This window comes from Nerophis ophidion, linkage group LG20, assembly GCF_033978795.1.
Source record: "Nerophis ophidion isolate RoL-2023_Sa linkage group LG20, RoL_Noph_v1.0, whole genome shotgun sequence".
Classification (NCBI taxonomy): domain Eukaryota; kingdom Metazoa; phylum Chordata; class Actinopteri; order Syngnathiformes; family Syngnathidae; genus Nerophis; species Nerophis ophidion.
Window position 1 is genome coordinate 41,330,346 of NC_084630.1, and position 13,642 is coordinate 41,343,987.

General features: G+C 36.8%; 1 protein-coding gene across 1 annotated transcript in view; it reads right to left on the minus strand.

The window, feature by feature from the left end:
• The window catches only part of lrba (LPS-responsive vesicle trafficking, beach and anchor containing), a 971,728-nt gene that overhangs the window by 671,176 nt on the left and 286,910 nt on the right, over positions 1-13,642 (minus strand). The window contains exons 34-35 of the mRNA XM_061881243.1: positions 3,880-3,944; positions 293-401 (exon numbers count right to left, since the gene is read on the minus strand). Coding sequence (XP_061737227.1) covers positions 293-401; positions 3,880-3,944 — 174 coding nt within the window. The remainder of the gene's footprint in view (positions 1-292; positions 402-3,879; positions 3,945-13,642) is intronic.

Genomic DNA, 13,642 nt, shown 5'->3' on the forward strand with positions numbered 1-13,642 from the left:
GCAATTTATTTAGGTGTGTATCAAACTGGTAGCCCTTGGCATGAATCAGTACCCAAGAAGTAGCCCTTGCTTTCAAAAAGGTTGGTGACCCCGGTCCTAGTGTAGTGCTTAGCATGCTAGCCCGGTCAATGACACATCAACATGCTGGCTAATGGGGGAAATATATGCCCATTACCTCATATGTCATCTAACTGACAGGACAACATAGAGTTAGTACAAATAAAATCTATGTGGACATGGGTAGTGTCAGTGCCGAAAGAAGTCTGCTCAATGTAAATAAAATGTTGCTTACCTCAAAATCGGCATGTTTATGGATGTCTTCGGCCCTCTGCCGACTGAGGATGAACTCTGCTTCGTTGGCCACGCGGACCAGGTGGTCCTTCATGGTGTGACTCAGGAGTCTGGTGGAGGAGAACATGTGCTTGCTTAGACCCGAGTTTTTCAACCTTTTTGGAGCCAAGGCACATTTTTTGCGCTGAAAAAATGCGGAGGCACACCACCAGCAGAAATCGTTAAAAAACGAAACTCAGTTGACGGTAAAAAGTCGTTGTCGCAATTGTTGGTATGACTGTAAAGCATAAGCAAGCATGCATCAATATAGCTCTTGTCTCAAAGTAGGTGTACTGTAGCAATATAGCTCTTGTCTCTACGTTGGTGTACTGTATCAATATAGTTCTTGTCTCTAAGTTGGTGTACTGTATCAGTATAGTTCTTGTCTCTACGTTGGTGTACTGTATCAATATAGCTCTTGTCTCTACGTTGGTGTACTGTATCAATAGGTCTTGTCTCAAAGTAGGTGTACTGTATCAATATAGCTCTTGTCTCTAAGTTGGTGTACTGTATCAATATAGTTCTTGTCTCTACGTTGGTGTACTGTATCAATATAGCTCTTGTCTCTACGTTGGTGTACTGTATCAATAGGTCTTGTCTCAAAGTAGGTGTACTGTATCAATATAGCTCTTGTCTCTAAGTCGGTGTACTGTATCAATAGGTCTTGTCTCAAAGTAGGTGTACTGTCACCTCCTGTTACATCACACTGGGACCTATTTTGAGTTTTTTTGCTGTTTTCTTGTGTGTAGAGTTTTAGTTCTTGTCTTGCGCTCCTATCCTGTCGCAGTTTCATGTCTTCCTTTGAGCGATATTTCCCGCATGAACTTTGTTTCAGCCATCAAGAAGATTTCAGTCGTATTCATCCTTCTTTGTGGGGACATTGTTGATTGTCATGGCATGTTCGGATGTACATCGTCTTTAATGTCGTCCAGCATTCTGTTTTTGTTTACTTCGTAGCCAGTTCAGTTTTAGTTTTGTTCCGCATAGCCTTCCCTTAACTTCCATGCCTTTTCTTAGGGGCACTCACCTTTTCTTTATTTTTGGTTTAAGCATTTGACACCTTTTTTTTTTTTTACCTGCACCCTACCTCCCGCTGTTTCTGACATCTACAAAGCAATTAGCTTTGTGCTGCCACCTACTGATATGGAAGAGTATTACACGGTTACTCTGCCCAGCTCTAGACAGCACCGACACATAACTTGCAGACTATAATTACTGGTTTGCAAATAATGTTTTTAACCAAAATAGGTGAAACTAGATCATCTCCTTTGGCACACCAGACTGTATTTCACGCCGCGGCACAGTGGTTGAAAAAGACTGGCTCAGAGAATGTCAGCAAGTCCTGCTACTCGCTTTCTTCCGACATATACTATCTGTGAAACGGAAAAAGACACCATGAGCGTAAAATTGTGAAAAGAACCGTGGAAAATGGGCAGAAAATCTCATTTAAAGCAGCACCCCGGGGCACAGGTGCTAATTGATTTATTAACGATGTGCTTCTTTGCGAGCGTGATCTATATTTGTGTAGCTCAAACCTCACTCCAGCCCCCAAAGGTCAGCGCGGTGCAAAGTGGAAGAATAACAGACTAAAGGCCAGAGAGGAGGGACTGGATGGAGTGTGGTGCAGGGAATGACTGTAACCCAAGCCTGCTGTTGCGGCGCAGGGCAGCAGGGGAGCGGAGGCGCAGGGGCCCTTGGCGGCCTCTCCGGCCCTGACCCTGGTCCTGCTATCAATAACCACAGCCCCGCATCCACGCAACTTATTTGTACTTACAAGCGTGTTTATTTTGCATCCCGTTGCACTGAATGGCTGTCGGGAACATCCCTTTATGGCCACCAGCTTTGAAAATATGTACAGTGAGGTCATACAACGCGGAGTTTCGGACAAAATATGTCTCCAAAATTCCACGAAACATGACATGTTGTTATAACAGAGTAGCGACTTGTTTATTTGTGTCATTATGGCAAAGCTTTTTTTTTTTACTGAATTATGTATATGAATTTTTTGCGTTTGAATTTTTAAACACATAATACTGACAATTCCATTTAAAAAATGTGTTAAAATACAGTGTTTTAAAAAACAATGTGTACACATTCAGTGTAAAAAAATTAAATATAGAAATATTCGTTGCTTCAAAAGTCAAGACCTACTTCTGATAAATTAAGATTGAAGCTCAAGTTTGCAATTACTTCGACTTGACTTTATTTATTCATGCTTGCAGTGGAGCCATGGCCCCACTGAAAAAAAAGCTGAACTTTACAATAAATATCAAACAAAAATAAAAAAATTAAAAGAACAGACGGTATTTTATATTTAAAAAGCATGTAAACTATTAACATTCTGGTAAATGACTGTATTACTTGTTTAATTAGATTTAGTCATAATACAGCTTAATTGATTTCTTTAGATTTCTTTTAGATTTCAAATTTTTTTTTAACACAGAATTTTTTTGCACTGAATTTTTCTAACCTAATTTTTATACAGAGAATATTTCTGCACTTATTTTTTTTTACACATTTTTTTTTCACTGAATTTTTGTGATATTTTCAAAACTTTTTTTTTTTATCCATAGAGTATTTCTGCACTTACTTTTTTTAATACTGATTTTTTTTTGCACTGAATTATTATGCAGTTTTTTTAAACTGATTTTTTTATATGCAGAATATTTCTGCACTTATTTTTTTCACAAATTTGTTTTCCACTGAATCTTTATGTACTGTTATTTTTTTACTTCATTTTTTAATACATAGAGTATTTCTGCACTTAATTATTTTTACACTGAATTTTTATGTACTGTTTTCTTAAACATATTTTTTTATACATAGGGTATTTCTGCACATATTTTCTAACACTGAATTTTTATGCATTTTTTTTTCTGAATTTTTTTATATGCAGAATTTTTTTGAATAAAGACTCAACTAAACTAAGAAAGTGTTATACAATAAAAAAAAAAAAAAGGTTGAAGGAAAAATACCCTTTTCGGGTTTAATTGTGTTAAGATTAGGGTTGCAAAGGGGTGGAAAGTTTCCGGTAAATTTCCGGAAACTTTCCAGAAATTTACCACTGGAAGTTAATCTCGGGAAGTTTGGAAATATTGACCATTTTTTGATTATTCAAAGTTGGACACCGCCTATGGGAATGAATGGGAATATATGGGAATTAATGGGGAATTACAATAATGATATATTATTAGGCACTAGTGTGGCCTCGTTAGTCCTGCTGTAGTGTGAAGCATGCTGGGAATTATCCGTGCATGTGAAGGAGGAATGCACATGCACATATGATGGAGGAATGCACTGTGCAGGGTAGAAATTTTACTGAATTTGCATTAAATCAGGTTGTTTTAGCTAATAATCATGCTGCAAGATCTAGCATGTTGCGTTCAAAGTTAATTCCCATTCATTCCGATGGAACGTTTCCAACTTTGAATATTCCCGGAATTTTGCCCCCCTGGTTAAGATGTATTTCAACAACAATGGTGGATGAGTGTGTTCCCAATCTCTCAGTGATGTGTACATCTGAGTCCCGGTTCAAGCGCAGTTCCTCACCTGCCTTCGTTGACCAGCTCGATAAAGGCCAGACCTGCGTTCTTCTGGATGGAATTCTGCCATTCCTGCAAAGAAGGACAAAAAACAGACAAAGGTGTTTTACTGGAACAGTTCTGTAAGACCTGGGAGACTTAAAACATGATTTGTTGCCATAAAGAACAACCAAAAAGGAAATCGAAACATAATAGTTAGGGACCGAGGACCCTATTGTATTTCTAAAGATTTATTATTATCATTCTTTATTATAATTATTATACCGCCGCCTCTTTGAGCTGTAATTTGACCCCCTTAACATGCTGCAAAACTCACCAAATTTGACACACACATCAGGACTGGCAAAAATTAGGATCTAATCAAAAAACCAAAACTCAAAACTGCGCTCTAGCGCCCCCTAGGGAAAACACAGATAAAACTGCTTCTATTTTTCATTAGCAATGTCGTAGAGACATGAAACAAAAACCTCTATGTAGGTCTGACTTAGACCTAGATTTTATACACTGACATGCTTCAGCAAAAATCAACAAAAAGTTGGCAAAAACCCCTTCAAAACAAACTTTTCCTAAAAATGTCATTTTTGCCTCTTTGAGCTGTAATTTGACCCCCTTAAAATGCTTCAAAATTCACCAAACTGGACAAACACATCAGGACTGGCGAAAATTGCGATCTAATAAAAAAACCAAACCCCAAATTGCGCTCTAGCGCCCCCTAGGAATAAAACACAGACAAAACTGCTCCTAGGAAGAAAACACAGACAAAACTGCTTCTAACTTCCGGTGGGAATGTCGTAGAGACATGAAACAAAAAACTCTATGTAGGTCTCACTAAGACCTACATTTTCATTCATCAACAGGAAGTTGGCAATTACACCTTCAAAACAAAAGTTTTCTAAATACCCGTCACCTTTTTCCAAACATTTTCTCCTCTGAGCGCGTTTGTTGTGTCGGCTTCATACTAGCAAAGGAAAGAGACTGAACCCTTCTGATTAAAAGTTGATGAAAGAGTTTTTCTAACTGCTCCGGTTTTGATTTTACGAGCCTTCAAAGAACAGCTGAGCTGATGCTGCTGCGCTGCTGCCGTCTCAAGATGGCCGCTTAAAAGCAGGAAGCACCAGCGTGACCACACAATGCAGAGAAGGTAGGTAATGTGCGGGTAAAGATATGTTGACTGAGTGATAGAAGGAGGCACCAGTTTGACTCCAGGATACAGAGAAGGTAGGTACTGTGCAGGTAAAGATATGTTGTCTGGGTGATGGCAGGAAGCACCAGCATGTATGGGTGACAGAAAGAAGCACCAGTGTGACCCCAGGATGCAGGGAAGGTAGGTAATGTGCAGGTAAAGATATGTTGTCTGGGTGATGGCAGGAAGCACCAGCGTGTGTGGGTGACAGAAAGAAGCACCAGTGTGACCCCAGGATGCAGGGAAGGTAGGTAATGTGCAGGTAAAGAAATGTTGTCTGGGTAAAGGCAGGGAAACACTAGCTAAAGTCGGTCCCTTCCATCGCTGCTTGCAGCTTTAATCACAACAGTCATTGTTTGAGGGCTAAGAAAGGACAAAGCAGTTCATGTTCCTGCCTAGACGGGTATGGAAACGGGTACAAAAGCATTAGAATTAATGGAAAGGAGTGAAAAAGCCGGGCCAAAGTGCATTTATCACTCGCCAACATGCATATTTCCTCCTCTCAAGACTGGCGTTTTGCTTGAAGGTGTCAGTCTAAACAATCCCAGCGCAGAGACCCGGCGAGTGAACCTGGAATCCTGGTTGTCGGGGGGCACCAGGAGACCAGGGGGAGCTGAACGGTCATCGGCTCTTGTGTTCTGTTCGCACATTTCAACGCCTTCCACGCAAGCGTCAAAAGAATAATAAAGCAACAAGGTTATGGGGCCTTTCTGAACCTCGCCGAGCTCTTTTTTTTCTTCCCCTTTGGCTTCCTCCCGGGGGAGTTGAGGAAGTATGCGTGAAGAAAGCTCATGTGAAAGAGCAAAGTGCCCTTTAAGAACACATGAAGTGTCCTGAGAAGCATCACTTAGTACAAACGAGCCAAGCAGGAAGATTTGTTGGGATCTCCTCATAAATACCCTTGTTTGCAAATAAATACGGTTTGGGAAGCATTTTTCCACACTTACACTCGAAAGGGGCGTAAAGCATCCATAAAGGTCCAACTTTGTCACTCACACTTTAGTATGATAAAGGCCCAAGATGTTTGTTTACATGCTTCTTTTATTTCTCTTTGCTATTTGGGCGTATTGGACCCTATTTACAATCAAAACTAAAAATCATCTTTTGATATGATGTTTTTAGTCCATAAGTACACAAACGTGTACAGTATTTCCTTGAATTACCGCCTGCCTAGAATTACTGCCGGGTCAAACTCATTTCGCAAAATATTATTTTAATTAGCATATGCCTAAAATTTCCACCGGGTCAAACTCGTCACGTCACGAGTGACACTTCACCTGTCATCATTTCCAAAAGGGAGGAGGCTGATTTCAATCATTTGAAATCACATAAAGGGAAGAAGATTAAGAGCTATTCAGTAGGATTTAAGGTCCAAGCTATTGAATATGCTAAAAAGAACAGTAAGCAGCTATGTTTTATCAATATACCATAGTTGCGTGTGTCAAATATGAGTCTTTAAATGACTCCTAGCTCCTGGTGTTAGAGGGCGCTAGTGATCCTTCTTGAGACTACTCGGCTGCAGAAGAAGTGACAACAAGTGCAGTGATATGTGCGGGGCGTGAGAAGCCGAGCTAACTGATAGCATCAGTCTGAACGTCGGGAGCAACCCAAATGCAGGAGGTAAGAAAGGAAGATCTCCATTGAGACAGAGAACTTTTAAAACTGAAGAAAGATAAGGAAGACTTCTATAAACAAGTTATCGATGCTTTTGATCAGAAGGAACTGCGCATGGACTTCATTTATAAGTAAAGGTAAGACCATAATAAAAAAAATGTTAATTCAATGTGCTTTTCATGATGGTATCCTTACATCACACTCAAATGTATAAGTGCAGGCCTAAATTTACTGCATGCCTTTGGTAAGTGTCGGAGTGAGAAGAGGTTTTAAATTAATTAGCACCCCGGCGGCAATTCAAGGAAATACGGTACTTCATGCTAATTCCTATTTTTATACTTTTTCCCCCCAAATTCCATTGTATGTTATACTCTTCTGACAACACCAGATGGCAGTATAAGTGTCCACATAAGTGGCCATAAGACCCCAATTCAGTAGTGTTCACAATTTTGGAAATAAGAGCTAAAATGTGCTGTCCACGTATGTGGCCACGACGCCTTCAGAGGTTTTAAGGAAAAGGAAGCTAGTGATCAGAAAGTAACTTACAAAGACTGATATTCACATCACGATTAGTCTCGCAAAAAGGACCATAATGTTTTTCTAATTCTTTGAAAATGTGCCTGCACTGAAGATAGTCCTTTTCTTAGCCGCAAACAGATCTTAATTACCATATTTTTTGGACCATAGGGCGCAGTGGATTATAAAGCGCACTGCAGATGAGCGAGTCTATTATCGATTTAGCACGATTCCTGCCATGTATTATTCAGTATAATAATTATAACTACAAAATAGCCGCGGAAATTTTGATGGGCCTGCTATCTGTGCCCTGGACCTCTGGCCGGAAGCCGCCGTGCTTTGAAGACGGTGCAGTGTGTCTGATTTTGATTTTGTGAGTCTTAGGTGTAACTGTACAAAACAAGCTACAGAGCTAGCCTAAAATGCTTAGACAAAACTGCTAACATTTAGCATGTTAGCATGATAACAGTTTGCATACCAGGTTAAAGGACTCTAAGATGAATGGCTGCGGAAATAGGGGGAAAAAATGGGTAAAATTAGTTGAAAACGTTAGCATGCTTAAGTTAGCTTGTGTAGTAGTAGTAGTAGACGAGTGTGTGAACAAAATGAGACGCTAAGCACCGAGCTACGTGAAAGAATGGCTGAGCTACAAGAGGAGGTAATCTTGCAATTTGGAGCGTTCCGCTGACAATAGCCACCATTATAAAAGGTTGCGTACCCATTCAATTGGCCCATGGCGATTAGTTTTCGAAATAGCGTCGCCATGGTAACACGAAATGTTTCCAAATTAAAGTACCTCTATAGGCGCAAACGAGACCTTTCCGACGGTATAACATATGTGGGGGGTTTGTTGGCCGGTTCGTCTTGTATTAGACGAAAGATAAACGTGTGGAACTATAATAACAAAACATTTCCAAAACAGGTAAGAAAAGCTCACTTGCTTGCATAAAGATGGCCTAATAAATGATAAAAACAAAAAATAGATTCTTATGAAAAAAAAAACAACAACTGTTTTACTTTTTCTTTTTATTGATTTGTTTAAAATTATGAATCGATTTAAAAATTAGGGTTAGGGTTGAATAACACAATACAGTGGAGTACTTTATTGATCCTTGGGGGAAATTCAGCACCAAAGAACGCTCACAATAGACAATAAACATTTAGGTATTTGTTTTACATGTAAATAATATAAATACAGTCTATTATACAGTATTATTCACATGTGAATAACATAAATACAATCTATTAAACAGCATTATTCACATGTGAATAACATAAATACAATCTATTATACAGCATTATTCACATGTGAGTAACATAGTCTATTAGACAGCATTACTCACATGTGAATAAAAGTCTATTATACAGCATTATTCACATGTGAATAACATAAATACAGTTTATTATACAGCATTATTCACATGTGAATAACATAAATACAGTCTACTATACAGCATTATTCACATGTGAATAATAAAAATACAGTCTATTATACAGCATTATTCACATGTGAATAACATAAATACAGTCTATTATACAGCATTATTCACATGTGAATAACATAAATACAGTCTATTATACAGCATCATTCACATGTGAATAATATAAATACAGTCTATCATACAGCGTTATTCACATGTGAATAACATATATACAGTCTATTATACAGCGTTATTCACATGTGAATAATATAAATACAGTCTATTATACAGCGTTATTCACATGTGAATAACATATATACAGTCTATTATACAGCATTATTCACATGTGAAGAACATAAATACAGTTTATTATACAGCATTACTCATATGTGAATAACAAATACAGTCTATTATACAGCATTATTCACATGTGAATAATATAAATACAGTCTATCATACAGCGTTATTCACATGTGAATAACATATATACAGTCTGGTATGCAACATTATTCACATGTGAATAATATAATTACAGTCTATTATACAGCATTATTCACATGTGAATAATATACAGTCTATTATACAGCGTTATTCACATGTGAATAATATAAATACAGTCTATTATACAGCGTTATTCACATGTGAATAACATATATACAGTCTATTATACAGCATTATTCACATGTGAAGAACATAAATACAGTTTATTATACAGCATTACTCATATGTGAATAACAAATACAGTCTATTATACAGCATTATTCACATGTGAATAAAATAATTACAGTCTATTATACAGCATTATTCACATGTAAATAACATAAATACAGTCTATTATACAGCATTATTCACATGTGAATAACATAAATACAGTCTAGTATACAACATTATTCACATGTGAAGAACATAAATACAGTTTATTATACAGCATTACTCATATGTGAATATATAAATACAGTCTATTATACAGCATTATTCACATGTGAATAAAATAATTACAGTCTATTATACAGCATTATTCACATGTAAATAACATAAATACAGTCTATTATACAGCATTATTCACATGTGAATAATATAAATACAGTCTATTACACAGCATTATTCACATGTGAATATATAAATACAGTCTATTATACAGCATTATTCACAGGGGAATAACATTATTAGTCTATTATACAGCATTATTCATGTGTGAATAATATAAATACAGTCTATTAAACAGCATTATTCACATGTGAATAATATAAATACAGTCTATTATAGAGCATTATTCACGTGTAAATAACAGTCTATTATACAGCATTATTCACATGTAAATAACATAAATACAGTCTATTATACAGCATTATTCACATGTGAATAATATAAATACAGTCTAATAATTCAGTCACAACCCAAGAACATCGGGAATGACGACATAAAAAGCCAAGTTGTGAGAAAGTTCTTCCAATTTTTTTGTTTGTTTGGAACTGTCATCATGTCGTGGATGCTGATAGAGGAAACGCCGTGTTTATATGCGGGGACCGACTGACCTTCGGGTAAACTTAGGAAGCCCACTGGGACCCAACATATCGTCGCAGCGAGGCGGAAGGAAGGATCAATTTACAAGAAAGTCTAATATAAACTTGAAGGCCTTCATCATATACGTGACGACTAAGGACGTTTCCACACCGGGAAATGTTCACAAAAAAACAAATCAAAGCCAATTAAGGGTTGAAGCAAGTGAAGTCGTTTCCGTGCAGGGGGACCACAACACTGCACTGAACTTTTGTGTCCTGAAGGATCCTGTTGTGTTTACCATGTCTAAACCAGGGGTGTCCAAAGTGCGGCCCGGGGGCCATTTGTGGCTCGCAGGTAATTTTTTTAACGGCCCCACGGCACGTTTTAAAAATACGATTGAAAAATTTTTAAAGCGTAAAAAGTGATATAAAAGAGCGAACAGGTGAAATGTAACAAGAAAATGTTGCAATGTTTACACAAAACAAAACACTTGCACTGTGGCATGAATAATGAGAAAAACTTACTTGGGACCAAACGAGAACGGGACATGGATCATTGACATGGAATTACAGGGTGCATAGCAGGTGATTGAGGGTGTGAAGGAGGTGATGTTGCCAGCATGAACAACAGAAACAGACAGGCTTAAATAATACTGTGGTGATTAGTGAAAACAGGTGTGAGACATGAGGACAGGGGCGTGACATGAGGACAAGGTGAAAACTAATGAGCTGGCATGGTAACAAGACAAACAAGGAAGTGCAAAAACTAGAAACAATGGAGTCTTAAGCAAAACAGAACATAACTAAACAATAACATGAACAGACATGACAAATAACACAAAGCTGCCATGAAGGCTGTTTCTTTCTTTGAAAAATAATAATGAATCAAAACCAATGTCATTATGAATTATTGACCTATTCAAGTCTCCAAAAAATCACATTAAATATTCCACTTTGAGATATTTTTGAGGGAAAAATGTTGCATATTTTGTGTTTGATATATAAAAAACGGAGCTGTTTTTTTAAAGAAGGGCCTAAAATGAACAAACAAAAATATACACAACAACAAAACTTATAAATGATGGAAAGATCTCATGTTGAGCTCGAGATTATTGTGTTAAAATTAAACAGTAAAAAAATGTATAATTTATTTTTTAACACTTTAATGAGTGGGACCCTTTTGGATCCCCGAGCATTTTAGTGTGATTTGTTTTTTAATGTCATTGCTCAAAAAATAATAATGAATTCAAATCAATGGTGTTATTAGTTATTGACATTTTTAAGGCTCCAATTATTATATAATCTCAAATATTCCACTTAAAAAAATTATTGGGTGAAAATATTGCATATTTTGTGTTTTTTTCCATAAAAAACAGTTTTTTTGGGGACAAAAACAGCTTACAACTTAAATCTTTAAAATCATTATATTGACAGATAGACCTAATGTTGATCTAGATTAGGGGTCACCAACCTTTTTGAAAGCAAGAGCTACTTCTTGGGTACTGATTAATGCCAAGGGCTACCAGTTTGATACACACTTCAATAAATTGCCAGAAATAGCCAATTTGCTTAATTTACCTTTAATAAATAAAAAAGGGTATTTCTGTCTGTCATTCTGTCGTACATTTTTTTCCTTTTATGGAAGTTTTTTTGTAGAGAATAAATAATGAAAAAAATACTTAATTGAATGGTTTAAAAGAGGAGAAAACACGAAAAAAATGAAAATTAAATTTTGAAACATAGTTTATCTTCAATTTCGACTCTTTAAAATCAAACCAAAAAAAAATGAGGAGAAAAACTAGCTAATTAAATTTTTTTTGAAAAAATGTAAAAAAGAATTTATGGAACATCGTTAGTAATTTTTCCTGATTAAGACTAATTTAAAAATTTTGATTACATGCTTTAAATAGGTTAAAATCCACTTTGAAACAAGATTTACATTTGATTCTACAGATTTTCTAGATTTGCCATAATATATATATTTTTATTTTAATCATAATAGGTTTGAAGAAATATTTCACAAATTTTCTTTGTCGAAAAAACAGAAGCTAAAACGAAGAATTAAATCAAAATGTATTTATTATTCTTTACAACAAAATAATACTTGCACATTGATTTAAATTGTCAGGAAAGAAGAGGAAAGAACTTAAAAGGTAAAAAGGAATATGTGTTTAAAAATCCTAAAATCATTTTTAAGGTTGTATTTTTTCTCTAAACTTGTCTTTCTGAAAGTTATAAGAAGCAAAGTAAAAAAAAAAAAAAATGAATTTATTCAGACAAGTGAAGACCAAGTCTTTAAAATATTTTCTTGGATTTTCAAATTCTATTTGAGTTTTGTCTCTCTTAGAATTAAAAATGTCAAGAAAAGTGAGACCAGCTTGCTAGTAAATAAATACCATTTAAAAAAATAGAGGCAGCTCACTGGTAAGTGCTGCTATTTCAGCTATTTTTAGAACAGGCCAGCGGGCGACTCATCTGGTCCTTACGGGCGACCTGCGTTGGTGACCCCTGTTCTAGAGATTTAAAACTTGAATAATAATAAAAAAAAAAAATGGAATAATGACACATTTTTTATATTTTTTTGACCAAAACCCTTGGGGTCCCTGAGATCAAGCCTGAGTGGAGGCTGAAACGTATATTTTTATACATATATTGTATTGTTTTTTAAAAGAAACAAATATGAAAACGGCCCCCACTTGCTTTGATTTTTCAGTGTGCGGCCCTCAGTGGATAAAGTTTGGACACCCCTGGTCTAAATAGAAAAAGGGAATTTAAAAAAAAAAAAGGCCACACTCGGGCAGTCGTGCGGCGCGTGAGAGAAGCTCCGAGGGTAGAAGTTGAAGGACATTAAACATGAGTGTGAGCCTGTGGCCGGCGGGGATATTCCAGACCGGGCCAGACTCTCCGCAAGCCGGATTTCAAATAAACACCACAGGAAGTCGGGCCATAAATAGAGCGCTACTCTTTGGAAGAGCAGAAAAACACGCAGGTTCCATTTCCTGGTGTGATTTCTTATAAATACCTCAGACGTACGCGCCGGACTTGACACGATCGGGATGACCCGAGCCAATCCAACCACGCCAGGGAACAACATCCATTGACACTTTTCAAAATGTTCTGCACATCCTCCTGAGAACCAGCAGCCACCACAGTGCACTGCAAAAAGCCAGTTTTCAAAAACTAGTGGAAAATACAAAAATGAGGGGGATTTTACTTCAACTAAGAAAAATGATCTGCCAATAGAACCAGAAAATTTGCCTTGCCAAGACTTTCCAAAAGAAGTAGAGTTAACTAACCTCCATGAAGCTAAAAATACATTAAGGGCCTACTGAAAGCCACTACTAGCGACCACGCAGTCTGATAGTTTATATATCAATGATGAAATATTAACATTGCAACACATGCCAATACGGCCGCTTTAGTTGACTAAATTGCAATTTTAAATTTCCCGCGGAAGTATCATGCTGAAACGTCGCATGCGCCTGACGTCACGCATTGTAGAGGACATCTTGTTCCAGCACCGTTCCCATCTAT